This window comes from Elephantulus edwardii, unplaced genomic scaffold, assembly GCF_000299155.1.
Source record: "Elephantulus edwardii isolate Elephantulus edwardi_28Jun2011 unplaced genomic scaffold, EleEdw1.0 scaffold00218, whole genome shotgun sequence".
NCBI lineage: Eukaryota > Metazoa > Chordata > Mammalia > Macroscelidea > Macroscelididae > Elephantulus > Elephantulus edwardii.
The window spans coordinates 2,740,152-2,759,623 of record NW_006399968.1 but is presented as its reverse complement, the minus strand read 5'-3'; the positions used below and the strand labels follow the sequence as shown (position 1 = coordinate 2,759,623).

Here is a 19,472-nt window from a genome sequence, read left to right as displayed (position 1 = left end):
TGAGGGACGGTGGTATGTACCAACTGGAAACCACTTGATTTTTTTTTATCATAAAGTTTTTCCCCATTAAAATTTGCCCAAGTCACACATTTCAGATAACTAGGACTGCAAAGCTTAACAGTCTATAATAGAGATCAACTATCTACCAGCAAACACCAACTTCACTGCAATGAAATAGCATCACACTGTTAGGTCTGAACTGCCCCAGAGCTGGACCTACAGGGTGCTGTCAGAGGCAGTAAATCATATCGCCCATCTTGATCCCTCAGAGCAGCTGCTGGACTCAAACCTTAAACCCTTGTGTTGGCAGCACAATTCCTTACCACTAAGCCATCAGAGTTCGATAACATGAAACTAGTAGTGAGGGTTTGAGAGTCTATATAGCAGAAAGAGAAAGTAGACTGCTGGACACGATCAAATTAAATATGTACTTTATTCTTATGAATAAGCCTGAACAGGGCTCAGCAGCGTCTAATCAGGAACCACAGATCCAACAGCAAAAATAAGTCTTGGGAGTATAAAATGTTTCCACTTCAGGCTTTCCTTCTACTCCCAGATTTTAAGTCCCTCCAGTAAATAGGTTATCACATTTTATAGGATAGATGGTGAAATGCATAAACATAGTAAATACTAATAGGTGGTGATTAATAACTCAGTTTATTAACTAGTTTAATAAAATAAAACCATACAGTGAAAGTAACAGTTCTTTATAAGCTTTTCTTTTTAATGAAAAGAAGAGGTGCAGGCAATTTGTCATCTTAACTCGTGACAATGACAATCGGAAGAACAAAGCATTCTTGTGAGCAAAGGTGACAGACAGGCTGCCCAGGGAAAGCAACACTAGCATGTCGAGGCCCTGGAGTGCTTCTAAACATCACTGGTCACAAAGCAGTCCCACGGGGAATCCAGGGAGGAGCCTCCCTGCCTGTGGGGACCCTCACTCCAGCATCAGCTCCCCTTTGGTGTGCCTCTTCATTCTCGAGTATGGGCTCACTGTATCGTCCATCACAAAGTCATACAGCACCCTGACCCAAGAGTCATAGTGCGGCAGACTGTCGTAGTATTCAGATGCAATTTTCCTCACCTGAAAGGGAAAAGGCACACGGAGGTGAGTGCCAGGCACTTCTGGGTCCTGAGCACAGAGTTTGTTTCAAGAAAACCCTCAACAGGGGACATGATCTCCCTCTCACAAGGGGAACCCACCAAAATCCTTCAGCAACCCTAAGCAAAAGGTAGCATGCACTTCAGTTGTTAATTCCAGTGACCCTTTGGGAACTCTCACATGTAAGAAAAACATGAACTTCAGGAATCTTTGGCAGAAAGCAGCACAGCATACACTTCAATCACTAAAAATAGTCACCCTGTCTCCCTCCTACCACGTTCTCAGAGGCTAAATGGCAGGTTTATCTGTAACATTTGGCACATGGATTCTTTAACGAGCACATGCAATTCAATTCATTTAGAGTTTTTTAAGCAGATACTGTGTTGGATGTAAAGGTAATTAATACCCTGACTTCAAGGAGCCTGAAAATACTAAAACCACCACTGTGGACCACACATGTCAAGGGTATATTTGTGTCATCCGGAGGGGCCATGCCTGCAACCACAGTCCTTGAAGTAGCCTGTCACTGGCTGGCATGTTGTTATGGACCACTTTTAGTAGAGCCTTTGGGCTACAACAGACAAGCGAGAAAGGCTTGGTGTTCTACTTCAGTAAAGCACCCAAAGAAAACATTACTGGACAAAGGTCCAATCTGCTTGTACACAAGGTCTCTGTGAGCTGGGGCTCAAATCAGCTAATAGGAGAGGGACCACACTCTATGCACATTGAATTTACAGTGTTAAAGCCACAGCAATCTATTTCTTTTAACAGCTAGGACAGAAAATACAATGTCAATAGAAAAAGTAAAGTACCAAGGTCACTTTAGAGCCTAAATAAGCATTCAGAGCCAGGTCAAAGCAAAACATTCCTTAAGACCAAAAAATATGCGGTAAATCATAATAATGTGAAGGTCATACTATAAGTTTCTAACTTAAAAGCTTTTAAGGACTCAAGGTAAAAAATGGCTAAATTACTTAACATTTGTTATTGCTATGTGAGTATGACTCTTAAGTGACCTTATGAGCAAGAGATATGACCCTTGTCCTGCCCTCACCATTTCTGACACGCCTGAGCCCACTGCTACAGTCAATTCAGTTTGTTAAGGGGCATCCTCTCTTTTCCCTGCCTAGTTGTTGAAATGAGGAAACCTCGAGGATTTATTAGCTAAGCATCTAATTTGACTTTAGTACTAACTCAATATTTGATTTAAATACTGACAGGACCCAGATGTCTTTCTCCAGCAGTAGTTAACTGCTTGTTTTTCTATCTGTGACTCATTAGAAAACAGACACTCTAAAGTGTTCTGTAAATACAAGTTCAACACTAGAGTAGGGTATTCAATTAAAAACCTTGCTAAAAAATGTTCTGTGACTATGGCAATGGTTGCACAGGCCTGTGGATACAAAAGCCATTAAGTGGGTGTTAAATTAAATCACCTTCTTGTCTACCTATTGTCAGTACCAGGCTCCCTGATGAAACTGAACAAGACACTCCTTGGTCCACAGGAGAGAGAAGACAGGAAAGGGAGGCCAGCCAGACAATATAAGGATGTCTGGGAGCTGGACAGGCAGTCAGAAAACCAGAGGAGATGAGCAAGGACCAGCTGCAGAGGTACTGCGATCCAGCAGTAACCTGCAGCCAACGTCTTAAGTGTCTGGGTCTGAGGCCTGGGCCAGTTCACACAGCACAAGCAAGGAGTGTGGGTTTGTGCACAAAACGACTGCCTTTGTCCAAAATTCTGTAGATGATAAAAACAAAAACTCACTTCCCTATTTAGGAAAAAAAGGAGCACTGGTGGCCAATTGGTAAAGGAGCTGCACTGTCAATCCAAAGGCATGCAGCTCGAATTCACCAGCTGCTTCATGGGAGAAAGACAGGCTACCTCCTCTCATGGGATTTACAGTCTCTGAAGAACCACTGGAGGGTCAGCTATGAGTCAGTTCTGACTCAAAAGAACACAAATTAGGAACAATTTCGAAAGAAGGTCACCAGAGCCTACAGAGGCCACCTTATTTGAACATGTGGGCACGTGACACAGAGCGTCTGTGCACTAGACCACCTGGAGCACAATCCCAGAGACCCTTCTGTCAGCTGGTACGTGTCTCTCCCTCTTCTTATTTTGAGAAACGAACACCCTTTACCTCACTTCACACTTATACACAGCAACCAGAATTCTCTACACATAGAAACTCCCACATTGGTTTTGTTGCTGACCTTTTGAAATTATGGGTATGATGAGACAATTTACCCCTAGTATTTCACCTTGATTATTACAATATGTATCTTTATTGTGTTTAAATTGATATCATATCCTACAATCTAAAGTCATCTGATCCAGAGTCTAGAGCCAAATTCTCCCCACTGATTCAATTGCCCTCAGAGCCATTTCCTGTCCAATCAAAACCCACACATTTATTTGTCATGTAATGGTAACTTTTAAACAGACATTTAAGAAGAGGAAACCTAGAAAATGTAACTGGGGATATATATATATATAACAGCGTAAAATATTTCAATACAGTTTATTATTTTAGCTAAGCAAATCAGGAATACTAATATTACATTGTATACTATTATGCTTTTTAGGATTATAAAAATTTTCTTTTTTTCATACTGGACTGCAAAAGCTACCTATTTTGAAAGGATCCCTGGTGGCAGTTTGAATTCACCAGTAGCTCTGAGAAAGATAGGCCATCTGATGTCATTAGATGCCATCGAATCGACCATGACTGATAATGACCAACAGACGTGCCTGTGCCCTGTCTGGTGCCTCCTCATGTTCTGACATATCTGACATAAGAAAGCCCACTGGTACAGTCCCTCTATCAGTCCACCTCATGGAGGGGCCTCCTCTCTTCCTACAGTCCTGCAACTTTCCCAGCACGACATCTTTTCCCAAGAACTGGCCCCTCCTGACAACATGCACAAAGTGTCCTCTGGTAAAGAGTCACCGCCTCAGAAACCCTGTGGAGGGCCACCGAGAGTCCTAACAACTCTGTCAGAAGAAATTAGGGCAATCATCGGTGTGGAACAGATGAGAGTCAAGCGTCACATAAGTCAACAAACAGAACACTCCAGGCCACGGCAGACAAGCGGCGGCATCGTCCATTTCCTTTGGATTTCACACTACACCTCCCTGTGAGGCCATTCAGGCTAACTTGGGTCAGCTTATTGGAGAAGTAGGTTACACAAACTTCCTCATTTTAGGGGGAGGTAGGCTTCTGCTCTTGAAATGCTATGCAAGTTTGACCACTCCTTCAATATTTTTAAACTTTAAAATTACTGAAATATTATTATAAAATTATAAATATATTGGTATGATTATAAAAATATTTATAATATATGAAGATTAACCACTAGGCTGAGAGACCCAGGAGAGGGAACTCTTAGTTGTAAAATTAAGTGGAGACACTCCGGATGGCTAAGTTTTATTATTCTTCTGATGAACAAACTAGACTGACAAGATATACTAGATTCTTTTTCAGTGACTCAAGATTCATTTTTTAAATGTATAAGCATCAGAAATTGGAATAATGTAATAATAACCTAATCTTTTACTTACCAGTGGAAGGTTTTTGCCAGGAATGTTGGGGAAGTCATGATGTTCATTGTGATAACCCACATTGAAGGTAAGGAGATTCAGAGGTCCATAGTAAGAGTAAGTTTCATGTCCCTTTAAGAACATGTAATGCTCAGCTATAAAATGTCCAGAAATTGGGTGCAAACCCAGACCAAGGAAGGATGCTGCCAACATATATACTAAAGATTTAACTCCCAGAAGGTAGTAAATCAAAATGTCAAAAGTGATTTGGACTACAACATTGATTATCTCCAGGTAAGAAATAGATTTGGGATTGATGAATAGAGGGCGAAAAGCGTAAAAGAAAGGTTGAAGAACAACCCATACAAACTTCCTCAGAGTGGTACAGAAAAACCAGCCCTCAAAATCGGTGGGAATATCCACATCAACGCCGTCATTTCCAAGGTATCGATGGTGGTCCATGTGATACCTCTTAAAAGAAATGGAGTATGGAACACCAATAGGCAGGTTAGCAAACATTCCAAACCAGCGATTCCACATGGCTTTGTAGTGCCCAAAGGCACTGTTGTGGGAAATCTCATGAATTGCCAAAGTTACTGAGTGATTAATGCAGCCGCCAAAGGCATAGGCCCAAAACAGGAGCCATTTCCAGTCCAAGTCCTTCACCAGGTACAGTGCCACCAACTGGGTGATGACCATCCCAATCACGATCCAGATCAGATTGGAATCAGGCTTCATCAAGGACTTTATCTCTGGGTACTTTGCTGTAACGAGAAAGGCAGACAAATCAGGAACTGAGAAAAGTACCTATTATTTGAACAATTCTAATTAGATCAAGGAGCTCTGGTGGTTAATAGGGAGCTGTGCTGCTAACACAAAGGGGGCACCTTTCTGGCAGTTCCAATCCCCCGCAGGCACCACTGACCCTTGGTTCACAACCTCCGGACAAGAGGCTGCAGGACTAGAGAGGAGTGTGTTTCACCTCCACAACAAAGAGAAAGCTAAGAATGACATCGACCCTTAAATATCATTTCCTTCTTTCCCCAAATCATCATATTCCATTGATTAGTAAAGGAACGTACCTAAATAAACATTACTGAGAATTTATATGTAGGAAAATCTAACCTCAACACCGAGAATCTAAAAAAAAATCCCCATAAAACAAGAAGATAGGCAAAGAGCAGTCATAGACACCACATTCCTGAGATTCCCTAGGGGTTAAATTTTAAAATGATAGGGAGAATGCACACACACACAAAATGTGCATGAATGGCTGAATGAAAAGAATCTTTCACTCAAATCACAATTTATAAAAAGCACACCAGGTGGACAATTTCAGTAACATTCTTCTTCAATTTTTTTTATGTTTCAAAAATATTCATCACTGATTCCTTTATAACCCTCACAAATTATTTGCACACTATGTATGCTTTCCAATGCTGCATTCATAAACGTCTTCTCACTTTTACCTTCACTCGTCTTAAATGTCTTTTATCTATGTGCTAATTTTACTCCCATCTCCCTCCCTTCTTAACCCTAGTAACCATCCAACATTCTTTCTGTGCATAAATCTTTCTTCAGCTTTTTTATACAGTACCTGTTTTTATTGACTGACTTATTTGACTTAACATAACATCCTCTAAATGAATTTATGTTGTTACTGTTAGATACCACTGACTGGATAATGACTCGTAACGACCCTATGAAGAATGGACGTGAATCCTGCTCTATCCTGTGCCATCCCCAAGATCTGACATACTTGACCCCATTGTTACGGTAACAGTGTCAATTCATTTTGTTGAGGGTGTTCCTCTTTTCTGCTGTCCCTTCCAAGCATGATGTCCCTTTCTTCCAAGGGCTGGTCCTTCCTAACAACATACTTAAAGTATTTAAGACAAAGTTTCACTGTCTTTGCCTATACCGAGCAACCTGGTTGTACTTTTTCCAGGACATACTTGTTTGTTCTTCTGACAGTCCATGGGGTGTTCAGTACTCCTGCCCAACACCACAAAGCAAAGGTATCATCAATTGTTCTGTCATCCTTATTCATTGCCTAACTTCCACATGCATAGCAAGTAAGTGAAAAGACCATGGCTTGAATCAGGTATACCTTAGTCTTTAGACTGACCTTGCTGCTCCTTAACACCTTTGAGAGGTCCTTGACAGATTTTCCCAATGCAATGTGCCTTCTGATTTCTTGACTTGCTGGTATCACAGGTATTGATTGTGGATCCAAGCAAGATGAAATTGTGACAACTTCAATCTTCTCTCCATCTACTGCAATGTTGTCTACTGGCCCAGTGGTGAGGATTTTTGTCTTTGTGAAGTCACGTAATACTTGGTTAATTCTGGTTTGGGTTTTTTCAGTGTTGCATAGTACTCCACTGTGTGAATGTACCAGTTTCTTTACTAGATAACCAGAATATCCTCAACCACCCGGGAGCCTGAGTGGTGTGGTGCTTGTCTACTAAGATCAAGGCTGGAAGTTCATGCCCGCTAGCCTCTTCTCAGGAGGAAGCAGTGGCAGAAGGAGGTGTCCCTAAACACCAGTCTTGGGAATCGCACGGCAGAGCCAGGACAGCCAGATCTTAACTTCTAACCAGTTCCCTTCTGTTGGATATTTAGATTTTTAAAACTGTTATCATTTATAGATAATATTATTTTGTTCTGTTGAATAATTTCCTTAATTTCCAGAGAATTCTACTGATTTTCAATTCCACTTTCCTTTAGAATTTCAGGATTAATAAATCTGTGTTGCATCCTACGTGCTAAATCAAGTATCATGGAAAAGGCCCATTTATAAAAGCTGTGCCTTTCAAGGGGTTTTCGCTGCCTATCACCATTCAGAAAATAAGAAATGCACATGAAGTATTGAAAGAATGAAGATCTTTGGGTTGGGAGTGTCCAGCCTGCTGGGCCTACAACAGGAAAATGAAAACCTTTTTCATTAGAGAGGTAACTTAGAATGCTCTTTAAAAGGTAAGGGAGAAATGCTAAATGTGGAACATTATTGAATGGAAGAATGCAACAGACACTAATAATGCAAAACAGGAAGTCATTTATGTCCAGTTCACACAGCTGAAATAAGGGCAATGGTAACTCAAGTAATAATCCTCTCCTCAATTCTTTCCCCTTTTCTCTCTCTTGTCTTGGTTGGTATATAACTAATTTTTACAAATGTTAGCAACTTGTAGGCAACCGATTGAAAAAAAAAGGCATCCTACAGGATCAAAGTGATCTATGACTAGTCGAGCAACTCTCAGACACTAGAATAGCAACTCCCATATAAGCTAGCAGATGAGAGGAATGATTCTTTTATATTGTATTTAGGGAGCTCCAGCATCTTTACCTTAAAGAAAACTTAATGTCACAACTGTACATGGAGATACTGCTGAAAGGTCTTATACTTTACTGTATATATTTTCACCATAAGAGAAGGAGTAGAAAACATATATGCACAGTCCTTTCAGACAAATAAATTTGCCCAAGTAGTTTTCTGGCTATCAAATTTTTACAAAGCTGTAATAATATATAAAAATCAATACAAGGATGCCAGGACAATTAAACATGGAAACAGAAGTAACTTCTTTTGTTATGTGGATAAAACCCAAATGGTACTGGATCCAATTGGATCATCATTCTACAACATGCTGTTGGAATCCTACCCCACACAATATATGAAAATGGATTCATTATGTATGACTCATTAGATCACACTAGAATAGTTAAAATTCTTAGAGGTATAGCAGTACTTGAAAATTTGGGAGTTTTGGTTTCTTAGATACTTTACTCAAAGAACAAGAAACAAAAGAGGATTACAGACAAATTCAATTACATCAAAAATTGTTAGGTAGAGAAAAACCACCCCAAATGGAAGAAAATGCCTGCAAATTATGCATCTGATATGGGACTTGTATCCAGAAAACACATAGAACTATTATAAATCAACAATGAGACAATTAACTAGAAATGGACCAAAGGTCTGAATAAATTTTCTCCAGAGATAGACAAATGCCAGAGAAGTACATGAAAAGCTGCTCAGCACCATTATGTGAGGTGGCTTCAATTTGACTACGTCTCAGAGTGACCCTATCACCAGTAGCTTGGGACTCTGCCCTACCTTGTGAGACTCAATGCTGAAGTCACTGGAGGGTTTTCCTTTCTCTGACAATCTAACTTTCACAGTATGGAGTCTTTTCCCAAGGACTGGTCCCTCCTGACAAGATGCTTTACATGTGAGACAAACTTTCACTGTCCTTGCCTCTACGGAGCACCACATGTACCTCCTCCCACAGAGACTTTCCTATTTTGCGGACAGCATATGGGATATTCAATTTTCTCTGCCATATCATAATTCCACCATACTAGCTCATTGCTGTGGAGTCAGAACCCACAGTAGGTATTCAGATACTCTAAATTGCAAAAGAGATTACTGCCTGGCTTTCTCCTGTGGGGAACAGCTGGTGGATTCAAACCACTTGAGTTCGGGTTGGCAGTGCACCTCCTAATCCACTAGCCACTAGAGCCCCCTTAACTCAGGCATTAGGGAAATGCAAACGGAATCATTATGAGATATTATTTTTAACTCATTAACCAAAATTAATACTTGGCCCAGGAAGCAGTAGTCAGAACAGAGCAGGGAACACTGTATGATTCAGGATCAGGAAACGTGTAAAACTTTTTCAATCTATCTGCAGAACAGATCATTCAGGAAGCTGGACTCTATGAGAAGTATGGCATTAGGATTGGAGGAAGCCTAATCAATCTGCGTTATGCAAATAAAACAATCTTGCTTGCTAAAACTAAGGAGGACATGAGGTGTCTGCTGCAGAAGGTCAGGAACTGTGGTCTTCAATATGGATTGAAGCTCAACATTAAGAAAACAAAGATTATCACCAGTGGACCAACAGGCAGCTTCATGATGGATACACAGATTATGACTGTTAATACCTTCTGCTTGCTTGTTTCCACAGTCAACACTCTTGGCACCAACAGTCAGGAAATCAAAAGAAAATTTGCACTGGGAAACTGCTGTCAGGGACCTCTCTAGAGTACTGAAGAACAACAATGTCAGTCTGGAGACTAAGGTGCTTCTGATCCAGGCAATTACTTGTAGTGTTTCAGAGCTGGACAATAACTAGGGACAACAGAAGGATTAATGGGCTGCCAGGAGAACAAACAGATCTGTCTTAAAGAGGACGAATCCAAGCTGCTCCCTGGAAGCAATGATTTTGATGCTCCATCTCACATGACCAGGAGGGACCAATCCTTGGAGAAGGACATCATACTTGGATGGGTGGAGGGTCAGTGCAGGAGGAAGACTCAGGACGAGATAGACTGACTCAGATTGGAGCAATGTAATTAGGTTTATTGGAGATGATGAGATTGGCTCAGGATAGGTCAAGGTTCAGAGCTCATGTACATAGGGTCACTATGAGTCACAGGCAACTTGATGGCACATGACAGTAACAACAATTAAAATTACTACTGATCCAATTCCAACTCATACTGACCCTCCAATGAGATTTTAGAGGCAGTCAATCACACAGGAGGAGAATGCCCATCTCTCTCCCATGGAGCTGCTGGTGCATTTGAACTGTGTGCTTTTGGGTTGGCAACACAGCTCCTTAACACTAGGCCAGCAGAATTTCCTAGCAACCCTAACGGACATGGGAAAACTGTTTTACTGGATTTCTAAAAGCAACAATGTCAGTCAAGAGACTTAAGGTGAGCCTGATATAGGCCATGGTCTTCACAACTGCTTGCTATGCATCTGAGAGCTGGACAAAGACTAAGAATGATAGAAGAATTATCAATGCTTTTGAGCTGTGGTCCTGGAGAAGAGTAATGTATACAACATGGACTGCTAAGAGAAAAAAACAGGTCTGCCCTGGAGAAAGTAAAAAAAAACCAGGTTGCTCCTTGGAGGCAAGGATTTTGAAGCTCCATCTCACATACTTTGGGCACATTGCCAGGAGAGACCAAGCCTTGAAGGATAATATGCTTGGAAAGGTAGAGGGTCAGCACAGGAGAGGAATAACCAGGATGAGATGGACTGATACCGTGACTGTGTCCGTGGTGTCAGGTGTGTCACAGATGGTGAGGATGGCTCAGGATAGGGCGATGTTCAGATCTACTGTTCCTAGGGTCACTATTAGTGTCTGTTGACTTGAGAGTACACACAACAATCATCTTTACAGAAGCAGACTTCTGCAGTGGCTGGATCCTAACCTCTGGGTTAGCTGTTCAGTCATGCCTATTAGGATGGCTTATCATAAAAGACAACAGGATGTGTTCAAACAGGAATGCATACACTGCCTGAGGGGATATCAAATGGTGTACCTACTTTGGAAAATGCTTGTAATTTTATTTCCCCTTTTGCACTACAATCCCAAGGGCACATGGGTTCAAATCCACCAACTGCTCTGTGGACAAAGGATGACCAATCTCCACCCATGTGATTTACTGCCTCTGAAAACCACTAGGAGGTCAGCTACAGGTCAGTTTGACTGGACAGTTAAAGTGCTCTTGCATGGTTGGATTTCTCTAATCACTAACGACGTGATCACCTTTCCATGAGCAGAGTAGTCATCTGCAAACCTTTTTTTGGGGAAGTTTATTCAAATCCTTTGCCTATTTTTAAACTGGGTTGTCTGCCTCTCTGCTGTTCAGTTGCATAAAACTTTTTTAAAAAAGAAATATTTGTCATCAATTTGTTGATTCCCTTCTCCTTGACTTTGAGAGTTGCTGTTGTTGTTGCGTACCACTCATAGAGACCCCATGAACAACAGACCCTGAATCATCCTCGCCAGCTCTGACACATTCAAGCCCACTGCACACTCTGTGTCAATCCACCTCCTTGAGGGTCTTCTGCTTTTTTGCTGACCACGTTTCCAAGCATGATGTCCTCTTCCAGGAAGAGCCTTGCTGGAGTTATAGGAATTCTTCAGATAGTCTGGGTATTAAGCCCTTTGGGATATACGGCTCCCAAGCACTCTTTCCCATTCTGTAGACTGTCTCTTTCTTTAGATAGTCCCTAATGAACAAACTTATTTCATTTTTAGGAAGTCAACTTTATTGTTCCTTGTGACTTATCTACCCATGTGCTACCAAGGCTCCTTATGAATCTACTGTCAAAAACAGGTCTTAAGGAGACTTTCACAATGTGGTCTTCTAACAGTTTTATGATATAGTTCTTAGTGACCCATCTGTTGTTAACTTGTATAGCTGGTTTGAGCCTAACTCATAATTTCATTTGCATGTAGCCATTGCACAGGTTTGCCTTGAGTCAGAATTAATTAAACAGCCACTGAATAACAACAATCCAGCCATCCCTGCAATATCTGTTGAAGAGCTAATATTTCCTCTTTAAATGCACTTGTTATTCTTATTGCAAACTACCAACTGGCTACAGATACAGCAAAGAAACTTATTAAGTGAACTTGTAAGATGAACACAAAGTGTAAATTTACAGCTGGTTGGCAAACAACATCTGTTTTCTATCATGTCTCTCTGCCCCTGGAAAGCTGACACAAATGTTGGGAGTATTTCTCTGCATTTAAGTACAACAACAAAAACCAAAAAAATACACCTCACCCTTGATAACTTTCCAAAAGTTATGCCAGCTCCATCCTTGAAATGGGGTATCAGAGAATGAAAAAATGACTAGATTTTCAACACTACGTATGTAGTTCTCTTCCTTCTTCAGGGAGCACTGATAGCCTAGTCTGCAGGGGCTTCTAACCTCTCTGGTGCTTCCAATCCAACACAAGGCTCCTGAGGAGAATGATGGGCAATCTCTTCTAGATCGGTCTACGGGCTTGGAAACCTGCTGGAGGATCAGTAAGCTGTGAGCTGGTTATAACACAAGGCAACCAGTGAGTTTTCCTAAGTTAAATGGCTCAGTAGTAAGAAGTTCCTGGAAAAAGGCTCAGGGCTGAGATAAGCATCACTAAGTACTTTTTTACTTCCTTGCTTTTCTGGAAGTCAACTACATAACTACATTCTAGTACTTGGGAGGTTGTTGGTTTTTTGTTTTTTTTTCAGAAGACAGACATTAAATTCTTCTTTTGCTGCCCATTGCTAAAATATAAACCATAAGTACTTCAAGTATGCATCATCAATTGCAAAACAGATGCTTAGCTAAAATATCCAAGACATGCAAGCAGTCTAAACAATAACCTTTAGTAAACTGTAAAAGCTTAGGCTCCCAATTTATTTTCAAGATCTATTTTAAAGGGTTCCACTAACTTCTATTTTCCCCCAACTGTCCATGTTGAGGTTTTTAAAAAACACATAATTTCTAAATTCAGGTGCTTGCTGCATCTTGTCACTGGGCAAATGAATGATGACTAGAAAAATTAACATCATCCTTGGTATGAGAAAGAATTTTTCATAATCACCTCACTTGATTTTTGAAGTGATAGTAAAAAAGCTAAAAAAAATTTCTGAGGCAATCTAATTTAGATTAGAATCTCTAGCACGCTCTCGTTAGTTTTGACTTCATCTTTAAGGGTAATTGCGACCAAGTGGAGTTAGTGGGAGTATTAAATTACAGTTGTTATCCTGCTCAGTGGATGTTGGTACGGACTCATAGCTGATCCTCCAGGGAGGACATCTGAGGTAGCAAGCTGCCCAGGAGGACAGTGCTCACCTTTCTCCTGTGGAACAGCTAGTGGATTTGAACCACCTCCCTTTGGGTTAGCAGCTCAATTCCTCACCACTCATATATCAGAGCTCCTTAAGGGCCAGTCAGGCTGATGAAAAGGTTTCTAAATTAACAGTAAGGATAAACAAATGAAACAGGGCAAGTCTCTCAACTGCTTCTATTATAGTCTACTATTTGCACTCATAAAACTGGATTTGAAGAAAAGACAAATAAGAGCCTGCCCTTCTTGCCTCCTTTGAAACATCAAACGAGACCACCATCCAGTTCGAAAGGTCCCTGGGGCTACGAGAAAAAGGAAGGGTGCTGGCTCCTCCCCCGCCATACAGCGCAAGCTTGCAAGCTGTGACCCCCGAGTCCCCAGCACCTTTCCCAGGGAATCCAGCCTGGCGACCACACCCAGCCTCCCGCACATCCGCATCCCGGCCGGCCGGGGCCCTACACGTCTGACCTTCTCCAGACAGGCCGCCGGGGACGCTGCTCCGCCGAGTCTCGCCGCCGGCCACGCAGCATCCGCGTCGGCCCGTGCGGCTACGCAGCCCCACGCGCCACGCCATGCGGCGCTGCGGCCCTGTCTCCCGGCGCCGGCCCCGTCCCTCCGCTCGGCCCGTGCGGCCACGCAGCCCTGCGCGCCACGCCATGAGGCCACGTCCTCGGCGCCGGCCCAGTCCCTCCGCGCCGGCCCGAGCCTGGAGCCGCAGCCCGCTCCTGGCCTGGCCTCGGGCGCTCTCCCTGCGCGGCTGCGGGGGCGGCGGGCTCTTCTCAGGCCTCCCGGCGCCCCGGCCCACCGGGCCCGGCGTTGGAGAGCGCGCCCCGGCGGCAGAAGGCCGCGCGCGCACATAACGGGGCGCCGGGTCTCACCCAGGATTTCCCGGCGCCGGTCGGCGTGCGGCTGGTCAGTGTAGACCCACTCGAAGTCTTCTCGCGAAACGCGGCTCCCCATGGCTGCGGCTGGCCTGCTCCTGCTCCCCTCCCGGACGCGGCTCTCGGGGTCCTCGCCTCCTCCGACTCCAGCGAAGTGAGGCAGCAGCGGTTCCCGACTCGTGTCCCCGCCGGCGGGCGGAGCCGTCCGCGAGGCAGAGGTCGGGGCGGAGTCCCGAGGCCCCGCCTCGTCGGACCCGCTGCGACGTCCACATTAGAGCGTGACCGCGGGCGGCGCGGGCGGCCCCTGCATGCCGGAGGCGGGGTTCCTGCGGTCCCGGCTGCCTCCGTGCGTGCGGCCGGGAAGGGGAGGAGGGGTGAGGGGGTTGAGATTCGGGAAGGAGTGGGAATTGGGAGGGGGGCAGTCGGGAGGGGTTGGGATGTTAGTGGAGTCGGGAGGAAAGGTGTAGGAAGGTGAGGTGAGGGTCTTGGGGGATGGGAGGTGAGGGGGGATGAGTGGGGGCCGAGGGTAGGCCGTGTGGGGGTAGAAGGTGCGGGTAGAGGTTTGGAGGGAATGAAGAAGGAAAGGTCACACGTTTGATAAAGTTTTCTCTTAGCGCCTCGGTGGGTGGAGTACCTAGTTAAGGCTGGAACTTGGCCAGGTCGTGGTAGTACTTGGCCAGGAGTATATGACAGCTAATCCAAGTTGTGTTGTTAATTTATGGTCTTTATTTTAGATCCTTTGAGCCAGAGTTTACACATCGTATTTTTTTTTCAGTCAATTAAACTCATTCTTAGACATTTTGTTTTATATGAATTACAGTTGATTGACTAATTTATAATGTCTGTCTCATCAAACCCTTATTGCATATTGCCTTTTCCTTCACCTATTGCTAATTTTCAAAAGCAAACCCCCACCAGAATCAAATTCACAGCAGCAGTGGTTGTGTTTTGTTTGAGAAATAACTCAGACCGAGTTTTCCAGGGATGGGGGGAAGGAATGCAGGATATGTGGCAATTATAGATTAATAAAACGCTACTGTTGAGAAAGGAAACGCTACTGTGGAATCAGCTTTTTGTTTTGCCTGGAGTTTTTTTTTGTTGTTGTTGTTGTGACTTTATTTTACAAGGTGACCATTTATCTTACAAGGTTATTGCTCAGCCTTGTATCTCTTTGTCAAGGAAGTCAACGGAGCCACATCCTCTTCCTTCAAGAGGGGGCTTTTAGTTTCAAAATGAGTTACCATTTCCCCACCAGAATGGAGTTTTGGACTAAGATTACAAAAAAGAATGGTAGCCAAACATGATGTGCCTCTTAATAGGAACCATCACCAAAAACAAACAGAAACCACTTTTGATCAAGGCCTGTGTGGTAAGTCCTTATAAATTCCCCAGATGGCTACACTTAGTGCTATACTAGCTGAGTTGTTATTCACTTGTTTTTCTAGTTTATTTTTAACCATGTTTTACAGAACCAGATACACATCAAGCAAGTGACTGATTTTCCCTTAAACATTGTATATTGTTTGCATTTTCTATCAACCTGTGTCATTCCTCTCTTTTGCTGACCACTTTTCCAACGGAGCTCTGCTGACCTAGACGGTAAGGAGTTGCTTTGCTAACCCATTGGTTAACCTCTCTGGTGGTTCAAATCTGCCTGTGACTTCACAGGAGAAAAATGAGCAATCTCCCATGTGGGTTCACAGCATCTGAAAACCTAGTGAGTTAGGCTTTTTTCCTAAGACAACATGCCCAAAGTGTGTGAGATGAAGTTTCACCATCCTTATTTTCTAGAGTGCTTCTTCCAAGACATGTTTGTTCCTTTGGCAGCCAGTGGGATATTCATACTCTTCACAATTCAAAGGCATCACTTCTTCACCCTTCCTTGTTTGTTGTCCAACTTTCACATGCATTTGAAGCAGTTATGAATACAATGGTTTGAGCCAGGCTCTTCACGGTCCTTTAGTACCTTGGAAAAGCCCTTGACAACAGGTTTGCCTAATTCTAGATGTCTTCTGATTTCTTGATTGTGAGTCCAAGTAAAATGAAATCACTGACAACTCCCAGTTTTTTCTCCATCTATCGTGTTATTGCCTGTTTATCCAGTGGTGCAGAGTTTTGGTTATGGCTGGTTTTGTGTTTATTTTTTTAATGTTGAGATGTAATGGATACTGAAAGCTGTAGCCTTTGATCTTCTTCAGTAACTATGTTAAGACTTCTTCGCTTTCTGCAAGCAGAGTTATGTCATCTGCAAAACAAGTTGTTGATGAGTTTTTGCCAATCCTGGTGCCACAGTCTTCTTTATATAGTGTAGCTTCTTGAATTATTTGTTCAGTATCTGTTAGTCTGGGCAAAGAGGGCCAAAGAGAAGAATAAAGAATTCAGAACTCAAATGTTGATGGCCTTGCCTGCTTCAGATAAGAAGGCAAATGGCCTTGCCTGCCTGGCTAAGCGAGCAGGTGGCTCGTAAATCAGAATGGAATGTCCCTCCCTAAAGACTCTGTTTCTAAAAATCCTTCCCGGTAAGTTCACAGTGTGACTTCCCATTCTGCCTCTCCAGGATGAGGAACTCACCCGGGAGCTCCCCTTTCCCCCCTTTAATAAAGCTGCATTAAGCTTTCTCTCGTTCTCTCCAATTTCTTCTTTAAGTCCACTAACCTAACCTAACAGTATCCACATTGAATAAGTATGGAAAGAGGATATAACCCTGACAAACACCTTTTGTGATTTTTAAAACCTTGCAATATACTTTGTTCTCTTTGAACTACTACTTCATGGCCTATCTGTAAGTTTTCAATGAGTATAAGTGTTCTGGAATTCCCATTCTTCTCAATGTTATCCCTAATTGTTATGATCAATGGAATGGTTTTGCATAGTCAGTAAAATACAAGTAAATATCTTGTGGTATTCTCTGCTGGAGCCAAGACCTCTCTATTATCAGCAACACGGCCCTCATTTCCTGGTGTCTTTTGATGTATTTACTTTGAAAGCAGCTTGGTAGTTCCTCGAAAAGTTAGACAGAAGAAGCATATGATTACTCTTACATAAATTCCCAAGAGAAATGAAAAGATAATTTACATAAGAACTTGACTATTCATAGATGCAGTATTCAGAAGAACCAAAAAGTGTTAATAAACTCAAATGCTTTCCAACTGATAAGGGGATAAATAAAAAGTAAGTCCCAGTGTTACAAATGCCAATTTAAAGAGTACTCCTACTTGCTCTTGATGTTAAATAAATTTGTCCTCACTTTGAAAGAACGAAACCAACTCCTCCAGCATCCTCACACCCCTCATCTGCTCTGTGACTGATGTTTTTTGCTCTAAAAGGTAAGCTAAGTAAGAATTGTACACTCCTGTTCTGACTAACCTACAAATCCAGCTTAAAGACTTAAATACTTAGGAAAGGATCTCATTCATAACCCAAAGACTGTGTACCTGCATGGAATGCAGTTATTTGGCAGTGAAAATAAAGGTGCTAGAGGCCTGTTATGAAACCTGAGAACATTAATTAAATTAATTAATTAAATGAAAGAAGTAATCATGTTAAGATGGAATAGTAGGCAACTGTAAACTAAGAATAACACATCTGGCAACTGTTGGAATTTAAAAAAAAAAAACAAAGGAAACAAACCCAATAGGTTGTAATTGCCTAGGGCTGGCAGGGACGAGTTTGTCTGATTGAGAGAGTGATACCAAAATGTTGTTGGTGGTTTTTAAAATAATACTAGCACTTGTTGCTGTTGTAAAGTGCCACTGAGTCTTTTCCAACGCTCATAGCTAATATAGGAGAGGGTGTGCAACATCTAATTAAGTAGATCTTGGGATGATAAGGTGAATCTTGGCTTAGCTCAAATGAGGTTTATCTTGGCAGAAAAGAGAAAATAGCAGACAGATGATTGCCAGTGTTTTATTGACTATGCAAAAAATCATTCCCTTGTGTGGATCATAATAAGTTATGGTTAACACTAAAGAGAATGAGAATTCCAGGACATTTAGTTATGTGGAAACTGTACTCAGACCAAGAAAGAGGCATTTGAATAGAACAAGGGGATTCTGCATGGGTTAAAATCAGAAAAGGTGTGTGTCAAGGTTGCATTTTTTTCTCCACACCATTGCAATCTGTGTGCTGAGCAAACAATCTGAGAATGTGACATCAGGATTGAAGGCTCATCTACAACCTGCCTTATGCAGAGGACACAGCCTGGCTTGCTGAAAGGGAAGGAGACTTGAAGCGCTTCCTGAGGAAGATCAGCCACTATATAATCTTCAGTACGGATTACATCTCAAATGCAAGAAAATAAAACTCACAACTGGGCCAATAAGAAGCATAACCAGGGAAGTCAATAAGAAAGCACTGCACGTCAGCGGACCAAGGAAAGGCAGGGGCTGAAGGACGACCTAAGTCTGGGAGCAAGTCTGAACTATTGGCGATTGGTGGCTTCTGTCAGTGTGCTTGGCGGGGAGCCAGGCAGGACAGAGCGACTTGAGCAATGCTTCCTCCCTCAGTAATGCAAGCTTTGCGCAAAAACAAGATGCTGCAGTACGGAGTTCCCATGTTGTTGCTGATTGTTGGAGGTTCTTTTGGTCTTCGTGAGTTTTCACAAATCCGATATGATGCTGTGCAGAAGAAAATTGATCCTGAATTGGAAAAAAGACTGAAGATGAATAAAGTATCATTGGAGTCAGAGTATGAGAAAATGAAGGAGTGCACTTTTGAGGACTGGATTATTCAAGGACCTAGGCCTTGGGAAGATCCCAACCTCCTCCAAGGACGAAATCCAGAAACCCTTAAGACTAAGACAACCTGAATATGTTGATTCTACTTTATTTTTCACATTTTTAAATTAAAAATATTGTCAAGTGGACATCCCACCATATATTCCTATATAAAGTGGGAAGAAAATTCTAGAACCTCAGAACTCTCCAAATTCTTAACTTGATGGTTAAGTCAAAAACGTCTAGAGGAAGTCTTTATACTTTGAGGTATTCCATTTGCAAATCAAAATTGTGGTGTTGACTACATATATTTTATACCTCTCAATAAAAGTGTAGATATTTTAAAAAAAGAAGCATAACCATATGGGGGACGGGTGGGCAGGGAGAAAAGTGCAACAATGCATGAATGGCAATTAAAAAAAAAACCCCAAACACAAAAAAAAACCTTTAAAAAATTTAATAAAGGCATTACAATAAATAGAGAAAAGGTTGCAGTTGTAAGAATTTTATTTCACTTAGATCCACAGTCAATGGTTCTGAAAGGAACAGCCAAGACTCTAATCAGACAATATATTACAAAGGGCA

General features: G+C 42.3%; 2 protein-coding genes across 3 annotated transcripts; one reads left to right on the top strand and one right to left on the bottom strand.

The window, feature by feature from the left end:
* Positions 1-937: 937 nt before the first annotated feature.
* LOC102876145 (sphingolipid delta(4)-desaturase DES1-like) lies at positions 938-14,258 on the bottom strand. Its single transcript, XM_006898044.1, has 3 exons — positions 14,170-14,258; positions 4,665-5,407; positions 938-1,084 (listed from the first exon to the last, which is right to left on the bottom strand). The coding sequence occupies exons 1-3, from the start codon at positions 14,249-14,251 to the stop codon at positions 938-940; spliced, it is 972 nt and encodes a 323-aa protein (XP_006898106.1). The 5' UTR covers positions 14,252-14,258.
* A 4,403-nt stretch (positions 14,259-18,661) lies between these two features.
* LOC102875482 (cytochrome c oxidase assembly protein COX16 homolog, mitochondrial-like) lies at positions 18,662-18,979 on the top strand. 2 transcript variants are annotated; one of them, XM_006898043.1, is made up of 2 exons: positions 18,662-18,739; positions 18,800-18,979. In XM_006898043.1, the coding sequence occupies exons 1-2, from the start codon at positions 18,662-18,664 to the stop codon at positions 18,977-18,979; spliced, it is 258 nt and encodes an 85-aa protein (XP_006898105.1). The 2 variants fall into 2 exon arrangements, with proteins under 2 accessions (XP_006898105.1, XP_006898104.1); XM_006898042.1 differs by having other exon boundaries at positions 18,662-18,979.
* The last annotated feature ends 493 nt before the right edge of the window (positions 18,980-19,472 follow it).

Coding starts and splice junctions, on each gene's coding strand:
- LOC102875482 (XM_006898042.1), top strand. CDS start 18,662: ATGCTTCCTCCCTCAGTAATGCAAGCTTTGCGCAAAAACAAGATGCTG.
- LOC102876145 (XM_006898044.1), bottom strand. CDS start 14,251: ATGGGGAGCCGCGTTTCGCGAGAAGACTTCGAGTGGGTCTACACTGAC. Junction 5,408..14,169: donor CCGGCGCCGGGAAATCCTGG/GTGAGACCCGGC, acceptor TTCTCGTTACAG/CAAAGTACCCAGAGATAAAG. Junction 1,085..4,664: donor CTGGCAAAAACCTTCCACTG/GTAAGTAAAAGA, acceptor TTTCCCTTTCAG/GTGAGGAAAATTGCATCTGA.